General features: G+C 41.4%; 1 protein-coding gene across 2 annotated transcripts in view; it reads left to right on the top strand.

The window, feature by feature from the left end:
- Nucleotides 1-16239, top strand: part of rapgef3 (Rap guanine nucleotide exchange factor (GEF) 3) — a 50466-nt gene that overhangs the window by 22408 nt on the left and 11819 nt on the right. For both annotated transcript variants that reach the window (XM_051661708.1, XM_051661707.1), the window contains 9 exons: nt 10859-10965; nt 11113-11234; nt 11598-11778; nt 12336-12420; nt 12514-12574; nt 13347-13423; nt 13569-13715; nt 14252-14364; nt 15160-15248. In XM_051661708.1, the coding sequence (XP_051517668.1) occupies nt 10859-10965; nt 11113-11234; nt 11598-11778; nt 12336-12420; nt 12514-12574; nt 13347-13423; nt 13569-13715; nt 14252-14364; nt 15160-15248 (982 nt within the window). The remainder of the gene's footprint in view (nt 1-10858; nt 10966-11112; nt 11235-11597; nt 11779-12335; nt 12421-12513; nt 12575-13346; nt 13424-13568; nt 13716-14251; nt 14365-15159; nt 15249-16239) is intronic.

Raw genomic sequence — 16239 nt, 5'->3', positions numbered from 1 at the left:
GGGTGAGGCTCGCTTGTTTGGTGATTTGGCCATTCATATTCACATAGTGGTTTAAGGTAATCAAAGTAAGAAATCAGAGTTAACGTGCTATGTTTAGGTGCTCCCGTGGTGCAATTGTACAACCACACATTCTACACATTTATATTGTACATTAAGTACTTTCAAGCTGCTCTTCCACATTGTTTTTGGTAACTGTTTGCATAGCAATCTGACCCAGACTTAAACAATGCCACCCATTCCCTCTGGACAAACTTTATAGTCGCATGGAGACGTCACAAAAGCACTCTTCTGTGACTAAGTAGGAGTTTGGTTGGAGCTCTTTAGGGATCCTTAGACACACCTGAGAGAATAAGAAAAGCAAACCAGACTCGCTCTTCTTGTTTTATTTTTTATAAAAAATTTGGGTGATTCTCACAAAACCTGTTACAAAAATGTCCTTGTCCTATTTTACTCCAAAATCAGAAGAAACAAATAAGTATTTATATTTTGCATAACGAAAATGAAGAACATTTTTAAAGCCATTTAAGATTTTTTAAATTGTGACATTATTTACATGACAGTTACGCCCATTTTTCACCCCAATTGTCAATATCACATTGAGAAAATAGATGGTCATGGTCTTTAAATTGTAAAGTATGTATACATCTTAGTAATATTCTCTTGGTACTGTCTTTCATTTTTACTTCAATTCACTTTAATACTTGACTGTTTTAAAGTAATGAGAATCATCATTAAAGGTGCTGTAAGCGATTTTATTTTTCTGAAGCTTTCACATGACTGAGCCGTTGAATTAGCCACGGCCCCTCATTCCAAAACCCCGCCTTCCAAAGATAATTTGGAGAACAAATCAAGCAAAAGAGCAGCATTGTTTGTTCCTGTGGCTGTCAAATTCAACAGTGGCACAATAGCGCCCTCAAATGACAAACATTATGAATCATAGCCTCCATGATCTGCTTCAAATACAGCACTATGAGAACGAGCAAAATAATTGACAGATTTTTGTTTGCTGTTTACAAAGTCTACAGCTGTCACAGAGACTGGTGAGATATCTCAGGACACTTATTTCATTAATATCCTTAAGGGAGTAGGAAAATTTTTTGCATACTTTTCCATGAAAAAAATCGCTTACAGCACCTCATGAGATCCGAACGTGACTGCTTTGTGCATTTTCCATTTCCCTTTTTGATTTGTAACTAGTAGCACCTAATAAAAAATGTATCTATCTATCTATCTATCTATATATCTATCTATATATATATATATATATATATATATATTGGTATATATAGTGATTGGAAGTTTGGATTGAATGCACTTGGCTTCATAGGAAAGCTTTAGGATTTAGTGAATGACTTTACCTCCAGTGTGCTGTCTCTCTGTACTGGTCTTAGAACAGTTCGAAATGCATACTTATTTTCATCCTAACTCTATATAAAGCCTCTGAAAGCAAAAATGTGAAAAAAATTTCAATGTGAAAATGCACTAAATATAGGATTTCTAATAAAAAACTAGTGCTATTGTCCACTATAATGAACATTGTGTTTAGCAGTGTGGCTTTTCACAATAAATCACTCAAATTTAAAAAATGGTATATCAGATTAAACTAGAGACACTAATCTATCGACTAAAAAAAGTTTCAATGTAAAAATATTATTAGGTTTCTTACCAGATGTAGTTTTGTTGGTGTTTCTCCCAAAGACAAACTCCACTGTGATCGGCGCCATGTTGTTTTGTCACATGACTCCTTGCGTCAAATCCTGACAGTCCAGAACGTCCTGAACTGAGATCAGTAGGTTTAAATGAATTTAAATTGTGCGTTGTGTATAGCAAAGCCAAAATACAACATCCACACATATGGACACGGGATCGCACAAGGTTAAAAACAATTGGAAGAGTAAATGTAAAATATAAAATGACGGGTTGCGGTAATGAGAATTGGGAGGTAAAATGTGCTTTAGAGTTCAGAAAATAATCTTTAAAAACATTTTATTGTTCCTAGATGTAAGCTTCATTTTCTTCATGCAAAATATAATTTCAACTACTAATATATACTGTATGTATATATGAAAAGGTATTTGGGCACAATTCAAAATGTATACTAATGTCTTTAATCAACTATATAATACAACCTCAATAGAACTATATAATAACTATATAGAAAAATTCAATAGAAAAAAAAAATCAATATATACAGTGGCCACACAAGCACACGTCACATAAAAATATGTGTCAGTTTTATTAAGTAAAAAAAAAAAAAAAAAAAAACATGAATGGCATTGCATTATATAACAAAATATCATACAAAGTGGCATTTATTTTAAAGTATTTTAAAGTATAAGTTTTTTTCATTATAATCGAAAAGATATTGTTCAATATTGTGAAAGTGAAAGTGGAGATTTAGTGTAAAAAAAAAAATAAAGAAAGGACTTAATATGTATCTGTTTCTCACCCACACCTATCATATGGCTTCTGAAGATATGGATTTAACCACTGGAGTCATATGGATTACTTTTATGTTGCTTTTATGTGGTTTTTGGAGCTACAAAGGTCTGGTTACCATTCACTTGCAATCTTTGTTTGTGTTCTGCTGAAGAGAGAAAGTCATACACATCTGGGATGGCATAAGGGTGAGTAAATGATGAGAGAATTATCATTTTTGGGTGAACTATCCCTTTAAATATCCATTACTTTTTGGGGCCACTGTATATTATGAAAGGCCATCTTTAATAACTTTTTGTGAGGTGATAACCTCAAAGGCTGAGAACAGGAGAGAGACATGTGAAGCCATTTACAAATAACATAAGTCTGTGAATTAGATGATAAGGTTGATAATAGAGAATCCACAAGTGTATTAAGTAAACAAGTACAAGAAGCAATACTCTTTGTTGTCACAGTTATCCTATGATACATTTAATCTCAGGTGTCAGTGCTCTACAGTGAGGTAATTATTCCTCAGGAGACTAGAGAATACTAGGAATAGACTGCCAGAAAATTTCCCATCTATACCCTTTTCTCCAGGGATAGAGCCATGAGGCAGAGATGACAGGGGAGAGATTTACAAGCTCAGGGTCTGTAGACATAGTGTCTGGGCACAGGCAGTGTAGAGTTAGTTAGATGGAGATTTCTGTAGTGTAGAGGTCTCAGAGGAGTTAGGGCTAGATATGTTTGGCTGGGCTTAGTTGAACTTGCATACTAACTACCAATTGAGTTACAGTAACAGGCATTAACAGAGTAAAATAGCTTGGAAATTATTTAATTCGGGTGAAACCAGTATCTAATTTTTCTGATGTTGTCCCTGGTGTGAATAGGTCCTCAGGAATGCACTGTTTTGATTTAAAGTCATGTTTTTAGTATGTTCTGGAAATTCATGGCAAACATTCAGTATAATGAAATATTCGAAAATGCTGCTTCTTGAAGCCTGATCATGTGAAAATACTGTGGCAGCATTTTCTCAAAATGATATTACGTGACTCCTTACACATATCACAGGATATTCAATGTAAAATGTCCACTGAGTGGCACTAAAAGCTGCTCAAATTTTTTTTATGTCATTGCATTGTGGGAGGAACAGGGCAAAAAGTAAGTGTTTATGAACTGATAATTTACTTGTGATTTGTGTGAAAGGACATAAAAGTCACGGATGTTTTAGCGCCTCTTGTTTTTATTTTACCTGAAAACTGCTGCGATAAGTATAACAAGCAACAATTTTATTTATTTATTTATTTATTTATTTATTTTTCTCCCCTTTTCTCCCCAATTTGGAATGCCCAATTCCCAATGCGCTCTTAGTCCTCGTGGTGGCATAGTGCCTCGCCTCAATCTGGGTGGCGGAGGACGAACCACAGTTGCCTCTGCGTCTCAGACTGTCAATCTGCACATCTTATCATGTGGCTTGTTGAGCACATTACCACGGAGACATAGCGCGGGTAGAGGCTTCATGCTATTCCCCGCAGCATCCACGCACAACTCACCACGTGCCTCACCGAGAGCGAGAACCACACATTATAGGGATAGGTATATATGAGGTAATATAGGTTACCTCATGTGACTCTACCCTCCCTAGAAACCGGGCCAATTTGGTTGCTTAGGAGACCTGGCTGGAGTCACTCAGCACACCCTGGATTCGAACTCGCGACTCCAAGTGTTGTAGTCAGCTTCAATACTCTCTGAGCTCCCCAGGTCCCCTAACAAGCAACAAATTAGGAATTGTAACATATTTCTATGAGACCAGGTTGGTTTCTTGGCAAGTAGGAAATATTTATGACGAGTACATTTTCCCAATTCACCAGCCGTTGCCAGGTGAGGCAAAAAATTTATTTTCAACCCTGTATAACTTTGACTTGTTCGGAATTAGCGTGTGTTGTGTACAGTGCTGTCCTTTTGCGTTGATTTGGAAAATAAGCCCGTTTAGGAAGCTTTAGTATGAGAAAAGCGCTGTGGCCTCACTTTGGAATGAAAAGATGTGTCAGCCGATCCCTCACGGGTCAGAAGCCAATTACATCACCACGACTGACCGACCAGACCAGGGGCGTCCAAGAAGAGACACACATCACCGCCCTCAGCAACAACCACAACAAATAGAGTGAGAGAAGAGTGAGAAATGAGGGATATTCAAGTGTGAGACCACATCCTTGAACAAAATGTTCTGTGGAGGAAACAGAACAAACAAATATGGCCTTAAGTTCTTTAAAAAAACTTAAAGAAGTTCAGTGTAACATGTTTAACATTCTTTAGTGTTACAGAAAAAAACTAGACGCAGCGCATTGCAATGAATATAATAGTAGGTTGGTTTCTCGAGGCACGCCTTTAAAAGTTGACGTTCTTTTTAATCTGACATTGCGTTAAACAAATGTGCCACGCATGCACAAAAACTGAGTGGGGTAACAGGAAATGCAGCGCAACAGTCAAAGATGTCCTTCAAGTGCATGTTTTCTTAGAACCTGTGTCCCAGTATGCATACCATCCATCCTAAGTAGCATGCAAGATTAGATTTAGTATGTCCCAGATCGTACGATTTTGAAAATAGTATGCTAATGGTGCCCGGATAGTATACTATTTCTCTGGGTTCTAGACAAATATTGCAGAGGGTCTGTGGTATCAAGACACATTTGTATGACTTGATAATATCTCCCACTGCTAGCATACTGGGTTACTTAATAATTACAACGTATTGCAATGATTGGAATAACACACTACTATGGTACTCGACTTGTACTACTTTTCCAGTATATAGTATGTATACTGTACACATTATAGAGATTTTCTATATGCATAGAATCCTTGAACTCCATTTCCATTTAAAAAATAGTTTTCAGTTTCATCAATGTCTTTGTTTTCAAAGTATGCTGTAATGGATACGCTTCGTTTTCTGTCGAGGAACACGCCATTCAAGTGTGGATGAGAGGCATAAACATAGCAAAATTAATGCGTTTTCAAATGAAAACGTATTAGTGTGGACGTGGCCTAAGATAAAAACATTTAGAAACTCTGAAGTCAATATACTGTATGTTCTAGAACTTTTCTTTTTTCGCTCACATTTTTTGCTGTGCAGTGCTTCACATTCACAGTAGATCATGTGGAGTAGGTCTCCACTTTAACAGACGTTCATTTTTTACAGTGACAAAAACTAAGGCTGCATAGCAACAACGATGGCATGCTTCAGTAGCTCTATAAACTGCAGCCTCAATCAACGAGGTCGACTTCTTACACTCCAGTTTTCTCAGTCTGTTTGGGAGCTGGAGCGGGACGCACCATCTACAGGGGGTCTAACAGAATGAAGGGTGGGAAAGAAGGAGGCAAGGAATGAAAACAGAAGTCCAGAAAGGGAGGGATGGATGAAAAGCTGGAGTGTATGAAAACAGAACGAGTTGATAGAAGGAAAGCAGAAGAGCTGAAAAACAGTTTTCATAGGGGGGAGGAGTGTGAACAGTAGCAATCTTAAGCGGAGGAGGTGTTGGAGAGTGTAGCACTGTGTGGATGTGGCACGTTTTCACCACTTGTTGAATCTTTATCTGTTACCTCGTCTTAACTGACACTGTGCTTCTACATGGTTTATTTATTTAAATTTGTTGTTATATAGATACAATTGTTTATTGTTAGTTCATAATGCATTAACTCATGTAAATGTATAAAACTTTTAATTTTAAAAATGTATTAGTATATGTTAAAATTAACCAAGATTATTAAGTGTTGAAAAAAGTATTGTTCATTGTTTGTTCATGTAAACCAATGTAGTTTACTCATTTTAACAAATGCAACTGAACTGTAAATTGTTACCGAGAACTTTTAAAATATACATTTTCAGGCCTTTTTGTGCTTTTTCTTGTAAAGATTTTTTGGTCTTAGCACCTGAACTTCCGGGCGACCATTGTGATTTCTTTTATTTATTTATTTGGTAATAATTTACCATTCTGAACCAATAATGAACCAATGTCCGTTCCATTTAAAGACAACAAGTAATGACATTCACAGCGAATTTAAAGTTAACGTGAACTCTAAAAATTGACCCTATTAACACATGCTCCCAGTCTTAACTTGATACGCATCCACTTTCCTTTATGTCACCAAGCCTTTTTTTCAACTCCTTCACTCCAATTACCTGTCATATACAATGTTTTATGACCCAGTCAATACCAGATGGATAAAAACCCTAAAAATATCACTAAAAAGTCCTACCATATATTTTTATTCAGCTGAATATTTTGTTATACTCAGAAATGTAATGAATGTTGACTTTAACTTTTAATGTGGCCTATTTCTGAGTGACACAGAATATTCAGTGGGAAATCATGTTGGTGACACTTCTATAGGGATTTGATTGGATTGATATTATGGGTTATTATTCTTTTCTCCAACCATGTGGCCTTGGGTAGTCACCAGAAAAGTAATTTCAGTAAAGGTTAGGTTGAAAACATCCTGGTTACTTTCGTAACCTCCATTGCCTGATGGAGGGAATGAGACGTTGTGTCGATGTAGTGACACTAGGGGTCACCCTTGGGAGCCCCAAACACCTCTGATCTTTGAGAAAAAGCCAATGGGAATTGGAAGTGGAATTTGCATGCCACTCCCCCGGACATACGGGTATAAAAGGAGCTGGCTCGCAACCACTCATTTAGGTTTTGTGCTGAGGAGCCGAGAGAAGGTCCCAGCCATTTCAGCGGGTAGTTCAGTGTTGTGGCAAGAGTGGCACAACGTCTCGTTCCCTCCATCAGGGAACGGAGGTTACGAAAGTAACCAGGACGTTCCCTATCTGTCACTCACTCGACGTTCTGTCGATGTAGTGACACTAGGGGTCCCTATACAAAATGCCACAATAAGCTGAACTTCGTTACGTGGACTGGCAGTGCAAGACGGGCAGACCGCTGTGTGCCTCGTAGCCAGCGCACCAGGCTGTCATGTAACCTCCCCAACGCTCCTATGAGTGCCGAACGGTCCCCTGCAACTCGGGGAAATGTCGACTGCCCCAAAAAATGGGGACAGGCTAGCCCAGCTGTGGCCTCTTCTCCTCTTTTTTCTCCCCAAAAAATAGTGGAAATCGTTTACCGACTGGGGGCCATAAGTGTCCACGTCGGGGGGAAGACACCGCGGAGACCACACCCCACCCGGGGGGGGGGGGGTATTTGAGTGGAAATACGTCACATGGTCTTACCGAGTTTTGTTGGAAGTATGTCATGTGGAGAAGTCCCGTGGTAGGTCCTACCCGAGGGGGGAGGAGCTCTACAGGCACAGTGACCAAGGAAGATGCAGTTTACCAACAGGGAAACCATTTAGTGGAAGATACATCACACGGGGTTACCTACGGGGAACCAGCGCATGTGGAGCACCTACCCCAGTACAGGGCCTAGTTAGCACACGTACTGTGCCAGCGCATCAGAGAATACCAGAGCGGGCAGTGGGAGGATTCCCGGGAAGTGAACAGGTCTACCTGCGCTTGACCGAATCGACTTCAAATCAGCTGGACCACCTGGGGGTGGAGTCTCCACTCTCCCCTGAGTGTGACCTGCCGTGACAGTGCGTCCACTGCGCTGTTGAGGTTGCCCAGGATGTGAGTGGCTCGCAACGACTTGAGCCGCTGCTGACTCCAGAGGAGGAGACGGTGGGCGAGTTGCGATATTTGACGAGAGCGCACGCCGCCTTGGCGGTTGATGTACGCTACCGTCGCCGTGTTGTCCGTCCGGACCAACATGTGCTTACCCTGGATCAACGGCCGAAGCCTCCGCAGGGCGAGCAACTGGAGGCAGTTGATGTGCCAATGCAGTCGCAGGCCAGTCCAAGGACTGGTGACTGCACGCCCGTTGCACACGGTGCCCCAGCCATGCTTGGAGGCATTCATTGTAACCATGACGCACCTGGAGACCTGCTCTAGGGGAACCCCTGCCCATAGAAACGCTAGGTCGAGACCATCATCGAGACTGAGTCTAACTCCATGCCGAGAAAAGAAATGCTCTGAACCGGGGAGAGCTTGCTCTTTTCCCAGTTGACCCGAAGCCCCAACCGGCGGAGGTGCCTGAGCACCAGGTCCCTGTGCGCACACAAAAAGTCTCGCGAGTGAGCCAGAATCAGCCATCAGATAGTTGAGGGTGCGAATACCCACTTCCCTTAATGGGGCAAGGGCTGCCTCTGTGACTTTCATGAAGGAATGAGGTGACAGGGACAGACTGAAAGGGAGGACTTTGTACTGGTATGCCTGGCCCTCGAAAGCAAACCTAGGAAAGGCCTGTGTCGAGGTAAAACCGAGACATGGAAGTACGCGTCCTTTAGGTCTACCGCCGCAAACCAACGCTCACTGAAGTGCGTTTTTGCGTCAGCATCTTGAACGGGAGTCTGTGCAAGGCCCGGTTCAGAACTCACAGGTCCAAGAATGGCCGAAACCCAGCGCCTTTTTTGGATACGATGAAGTAGGGGCTGTAATCTCATCTCGGCTGAAGGGACAGGCTCTATCGCGTCCTTCCGTAGGAGGGACGCAATCTCCGCGCATAAGACAGCGGTGTTCTCGCCCTTCACCGAGGTGAAGCGGACGCCGCTGAACCTGGGCGGGTGCCTGGCGAACTGAATCGAATAGCCGGTTCGGGTCAGCCATCGCAACGTGGGGGCCACCCCTGGAGTGCCATACCTGCCATAAAGGAACAGTGGTCATGATAACGATGGCTGTAAGCACCGGATATGTGACTCAGGAAATGTGGAAACCGCTCCTTTTCTGAACATGTAGGTGCCGCAGCCCTTCAGGCATGTGGTGAATCAAAGAAAAGGCAAAGGATTCTCCTCCCGACCCTCCACCGGGGGATGGAATGGTCTGCTTACCATCTCTAGGCCTGCAGCAGGTATCCATGTGCCTGGGTCACCCGTCTCAGGGGTGCTTCGAAGCCTTCCTTGGGTTCTTGGCGGCCGGCCATGAGACGGGTGGTGTCTGCTTCCTGCGGGTGGCTCCACACCTGGGCCGGGCCGTGGGGGCGTGCTGCAGTGGAGCCGGTGTTGTTGCGACAGGAGGACACCCTTGGCGACGGGGTCTTGAACCGCGCAGAGGCAGGATGTGCTGAATAGCCTCTGTCTTCTGTTTCATCGCCGAGAACTGCTGGGCGAAGTCCTCGACGGTGTCGCCAAACAGGCTGACCTGGGAGATGGGGCGTCAAGGAACTGTACCTTGTCAGCTTCCCACATCTCGACCAAGTTGAGCCATTGGTGGCGCTCCTGGACCACCAGGGTGGGCATTGCCTGCCGAGAGTCCGCACCATGACCTTTGTCGCTCGGAGGGTGAGGTCGGTTGCCGAGTGCAGCTCCTGCATCAATCTTGGGTCAGAACTACCCCCGTGCAGTTCTCTTAGCGCCTTGGCTTGGTGCACTTGCAGGAGAGCCATGGCGTGCAGGGTGGAGGCGGCCTGTCCAGCGGCACCGCAGGCCTTAGTCGCCAGAGATGACATAAACCTACAGGTGCTGGACGGGAGTCTCAGGCGGCCCTGCCAGATGGCGGCGTTTTGCGGGCACAGGTGCACCGAGTACCCCCTGGCAGCCCCACCATCGAGGGTAGTGAGAGCGGAGGAGCTCAGAGTCCGGGTCCGGGCAGTGAAAGGTGCCCACCGTGAACTCGTGAGTTCCTCGTGCACCTCCGGGAAGAAAGGGACCGGAGTGGGGCACGGCCATGAGCGGCACTCTGGGCCCAGGAACCAATCGTCAAGCTGCAAGGGTTCAGGGGGGGTGGAGGGTTCCACTCCAGCCCAACCCACGCAGCTGCCCGGGCAAGCATGGCTGCCAGCTGCGCGTCATCCTGCGACTGGGCGACCGCACCCGAAGGTGGGATCCCAGTCGAGTCCTCAGCGTCAGCCCGCTCTCCGATGCTGCAATTGAGAACTTATCCACTTCACGAGCGCCGAAACGAGATCGCGAACACAAGCGCTCAGCTCCGAAGAGAAAAATTTGTGAGTGAGTGGTTGCGAGCCAGCTCCTTTTATACCCGTATGTCTGGGGGAGTGGCATGCAAATTCCACTCGCCAATTCCCATTGGCCTTTTCTCAAAGATCAGAGATGTTTGGGCTCCCAAGGGCGACCCCTAGTGTCACTACATCGACACAACGTCGATTGAGTGACAGATAGGGAACAATTGTTTTTTCTTTAGAGTAAAATGTACTAATGAATTGTGCACAGTAAGACCAGGGACAATTATTAAGAAAATATTATAGTCAATTTTGATTTCATGTTGTCTTTAAATTGTACTCAAAGGCATTCACCTTTGTGAAGATAAAGATGATGTTTACATACATCAACATTAATATTACCTGTTAGTATGAAATTATCATTATTAGTGTTAAGATTTAACAATACATAACTTTTTCTCTCTGTCTCTTTTTCTCTCTTGCCCTCTCAGTTTTTGTCCGATCGAATCCTGAAAGCCGCTAGGGTGGTGTACAGCACGCTGATAGAGCGTAACCCAGGCCTGATAAGGGACAGAAAACACCATCTTAAGACATATAGGTGCATCTTTCACTGCATGTTTCATGTACATTTTGCATGTTTAATTTTTGGATGTGATGGAAATACATGATAGATAAATGTGTAACACTCTAAAATCATTCTGCAGTTGTTTGACAGTAAATTATGTTTCTCTGGTTTCTACCACAGGCAGTGCTGCAGTGGAAAAGAGCTTGTTGATTGGCTGATAAAACTGAATGACTGTTTTCAGTCCCGGAGTCAGGCAGTCGGGATGTGGCAGGTTTTGGTGGATGAGGGCATTCTAGGCCACAGTAAATATAAACAACATCATCTTTATATACAGTATCTGTAGAAGATTTCTATGGTACCATAGTACCACAGTGATAGTATCTGAAGGTAACACCATGGTTCTTTGATATACTGTATACTGTACCATGGTATTGAATTATTACCATATTTATAGACCATGGGATTTTCATGTTATTCCAATTTATTTCAAATAATACCATATTACAATACAATGGTATTGCCATTGTATATGTCCATAAAAACAGTATTATTATGGTACCATGTGAAAAAAACATGGTAGTACAATGGTAGTATTATATAACTGAAAGATTAACATATCAGTATATTCTAAATGACAAGCAATATGTCTTTGTTCAAATGTGCAGTGAAACAGGAGTTAAACTTCCATGACAAAGAAACTCAATTTTACCGCTTTATGGAGGCGGAATTTGACCTTAATCACTCAACCAAGGAGAAAGACTCCAAAGAAGATGAGCTCCAAGGGAGTCTGTCACTGTTGATACAGATGGGCCCAGATGCTCTTCTGACTATGATACTGCGAAAATGGTAAGACACGAGAGATGATGCTAAACCAGTCTGAAAAATAATATATGTACAGGTTGAACTGTGCCACAGGCATTAAAGACCCCATGAATTTGCTTGATGAGTGCAGGTTTCTTTCCTATGTTGACGCATTTACTATTGAAACAGGAAGATGGGCTTGGCTCATCCTCTTTTTTTATTTATTTTTTTATAACAAAAGCCTTTAGATTACATCATAGCCATTAACCATGATGGATGGATGGATGGATGGATGGATTGATAGATAGACAGACGGACGGATGTATGGATGGATAGATGGATGGAAGATTGGATGATAGATAGATAGACAGATAGATAGATAGATAGATAGATAGATAGATAGATAGATAGATAGAAGATTGGATGAAAGATGGATGGATGGATGGATAGATAGATTCATCAAGTTTTAGAAGTACACGAGCATGTAAATGGCCTCAAAATTAACATACATGGACTTAAAACCACAAATAAATGGTATTACCATTTAATAGTCTTAATTTAAACAGCATAATACTTTTACTAATCTTTATTCTGCACATTAGTCCAAACCAGCGCACTCCAGAGGATCTTGAAGTTATTTACGAAGAGCTTCTGCATGTCAAGGCTGTGGCCCACTTGTCTACATCTGTGAGTTAACTCATGCTGACACCCTTCATGTTTGTTTGCACCACAAATCTTCATTTATCCCTCATGTCTTTCATCCTTCACTCTTTCCCGTAGGTTCGGAAGGAGTTGGCAGCAGTGCTGGTTTTTGAAAGCCATGCCAAGGCGGGAACAGTCTGTGAGTGTGAAAGCAATGATGACATTTTGTCAGTGGTGGGCGGGAATAACAAACTGTGCTAATATTGAATTAGTGCTTAGCCAGAGTTAAAGAGAGCAGTGAAGTTCCTGTTTAGACTTCAGAGCAGACAGCACTGTTAACAATGTGAATAAGTTGACCATTTTACTGTGTAATTTCCTTGTTACATGCTGAAGTAGATGATTGGCATTCTTATATTAGGTAAAATGAGAAACTAAGAGTGATTACGGCATGTATGGCGTCACTGCCGCAGTCAGCATGTTGTTCCAAAACCTGAATGATTGTCTTCTGTGGAACCCTGAAGGCAGAATGACAGCCTCAGTCACCATTCACTTTCATTTTACAGAAAAAAAGATTTAATGAAAGTAAATGGTGTCTGAGGCTACCATTCTGTCTAACATCTCATTTTGTGTTCCACTGAGTAAAGAAAATCATACAGGTTTTGGAACAACATAAGGGTGAGATTATGACAGAGTTATCTTTTTGGGTAAATTATCCCATTAAATGACTTATAAATGGATGCTATGAACTCTACATGATTATTTTCTGTTATTAAATGTTTAAAATGATTTTTGAAGTGTGTAATTTCAATTTAACCAACTGTATGCAAATGGCTTATAGTTGTCTCTGCAAATTAGGCAGGGATAGGAAGTATTTTAACATCGAAAAAATGTTTCCCTTTAAGATGAATTACTGTTATTGGTGCATGTTGTATTTACTGTAAGAAAAAAAGAGTAATGCATTTGGTTTTTAGTGTTCAGTCAAGGGGACAAAGGGACTTCCTGGTACATCATTTGGAGGGGTTCTGTTAATGTCATCACACATGGAAAGGTAGAGCCATCATCTTTTAGCTGGGTGACCTTTAGAAGTTTAAATATAGACGCTTACATTGTTTGAAGATAATAAAAAAAAATTTCCTCTTAAGAAAAGGTGATCTTATTGTCTGTGCTTGTGAATGTGTGTGTGTATCTTACAGGGCTTGGTGACCACGCTTCATGAAGGAGATGACTTTGGGCAGCTGGCCCTGGTGAACGACGCCCCTCGAGCGGCAACAATCATCCTAAGAGAGGACAACTGCCACTTCCTGCGGGTTGACAAGCAGGACTTTATACGTATTCTAAAGGTATTTGTTTGTGTACATATGTCTGGATGGGATCCTTGTTGAAAAATAGAGCATTGCTGGTTACCAGCATATTTCCTTATGTATATAGGTTAACCAGCAAGACTTGAAAGACCAGCATTTTTTTGGTGGTGAACAGCAAGGCTATGCTGGTTCACCAGCTAGACCAGCACCATCCAGCACTTACTATAATAAACTAGCCTGAACCAGCTTGGGTGGTCCTGAAACAATAGTCCTGTCAATCAAATACTGTCCAAAACTGATCCCTAATCCTAATTGTAAACCTAATAATTTACTACCCCTAAAATCACAGGGGAATGATTGGTTGATAAGAATGCAGTTGGCTAAACCCCAATCCCAGCCCTAAGCTTAAACCTAACCCTAAAATCTGAGAAGATATTGGTTTTTTTCCATGTCCAGTATGTATAGTATGTTGATCCAGGAATATGTCATACCTGGCGAAATGACAGTTTGCACATACGTGTGTAATGCATGGATGTAAGTTTATCAGGTGTTATTTTATCTGTGATTTACTGCAGGATGTGGAGGCCAACACTGTCCGTTTGGAGGAACATGGTAAAGTCGTTTTGGTTCTTGAGAAGAGCTCAGTGCAGGAGTCCACCTATCAGGGAGGATCAGCAGGCAGCAACAAGTTAATAATTCATTTCTATACTACATTTCACATTTTAGTTATTTAAACCCCTTTTAATTAAAGCTGAAGTATGTGATCTCTGTGTCAATTCCGGTTGCATCACCAAATGAAATTGCAAAAATAATGATCATTTTCATACAGTGCCCCTGTCTGCTATTGGTCAAACAAACAGATAGCACCACCCCAAACTCACATTATTGGTTGAGCCAATGTTAGTATGTCGCTCGAGATGCTTGAACAAAAAGAACAATGCTTAGAAAGCGCTACAGAGCCACAGTGTTTACACTTTTTGGGGCAGTCAACCTAGAAATGGCTTACATATAGTTATGTCTGTCTGCATATTAAGCTAGGAAAGGAGAAAGCATTTTAGTATCGACAAAGTTACACACTTCAAAATCACACCAAATATTTAATAAAAAGCATTTACTCATTTGAATTGTGTTCACTTATTTTAGGAGAATAAAGTGAGCATTAGGCTCACTTTAGCAAACTCAAATTCAGTTTTATAAATAATTTATGTAAAATAAGTAACATTTAAAAGTATGTTGAAACAATGTTCGCAATGAGAGTGCTAGTATATTTGTATGTGCTTTGAGTGAAACAAAGAACTTTATCTGAGCTACAGCAGTGTTATTTTACAATGAAAAGCAAGCTAGAGCATTAGTCATCACTATTATTTGATTTCAAGTGCATTAAACCAATTATGAAACCATGGTGGACATCTAATTATCAATATGATTTAACCACCTCTTACCCACACCCACATTGCTCACCCTCTCTCTCTACCTATCTCAGGTATACAGTAATGTCAGGAACACCAGAGAAGATACTAGAACACATGCTGGAGACGATTAAATTGGAAACCAATGGCACTGATTTTATAGGTATGGTAGATGTATTGTCTCTTTTGATTCATCCGCTTCAGCGTTCTGCCGTACTGTATTTGTTTGTTCTCTGCTAGACATTCTTTTTAAACCATTCGTTTGGTTATTATTCATTATGCAGTTTATGTTTGGCCCCATTTTCGTTATTTTTGTTTGTTACACTGGGGAGAAGCGGACAGGAAAGCAGGTCACGTGAGGTACGCAGGTTTTAGATACTGTATAGACACACTAGGTAAGTAGCAAAACTGTAAGTTTTGTGTTTTTGGCTAGATAGAGTAGTTTATGTAGGGTGTCTCGGGCGCTGAAGATCTTTTATTTTCTCTTTTGTTTATAGTCAGGTTTACGTATAGCTAGTGTGTTTTGTTTTATTTCATTTGTTTGGCAACACTCGCGTACCTTCCCCCCTCTCTGTGTGTCTTGGTAAATACAATGTAGTGTTAATATTGTACATAATAAACCACTTGATTATTGCACCGTATTTTCCCTCATTTGTTGTCATTTGTTTAAGCACACACATACATTTTAATATCTATATTTTGTTACACCCTCAAACCCCTAGACCATCTTGGGGTCATAACATTCACCCATAAATGAAAATTATCTCATCATTTACTCACCCTCCTCGTGCCATTCCAGATGTGTATGACTTTCTTTCTTCTGCTGAACACAAAGTTTTTTCTGAAGAATATCTCAGCTCTGTTGGTCCTTACAATGCAAGTAAATGGTGGCCAGACATTTAAAGCTCCAAAAATCACATAAAGGCCACATAAAAGTAATCCATATGACTCCAGTGGTTTAATCCCTGTCTTCAGAAGTGATAATGTAGGTGTGGGTGAGAAACAGATCAATATTTAAACGTGCACTCAGTAACTTTTATCTTGTGTCATCGTGGACTTACATTGACACCCAGCGGCTTGGATGCAGTGTCATTTTAAATCAATATTTTTCAGTTTCAGATGCCATTGTAGAAATTTAGTACTCACAGTCAGCC

Source organism: Myxocyprinus asiaticus, chromosome 29 (assembly GCF_019703515.2).
Source record: "Myxocyprinus asiaticus isolate MX2 ecotype Aquarium Trade chromosome 29, UBuf_Myxa_2, whole genome shotgun sequence".
Taxonomy (NCBI): domain Eukaryota; kingdom Metazoa; phylum Chordata; class Actinopteri; order Cypriniformes; family Catostomidae; genus Myxocyprinus; species Myxocyprinus asiaticus.
Note: the sequence above shows the minus strand (reverse complement) of the source record. Positions and strands in the feature narration are given on the sequence as shown.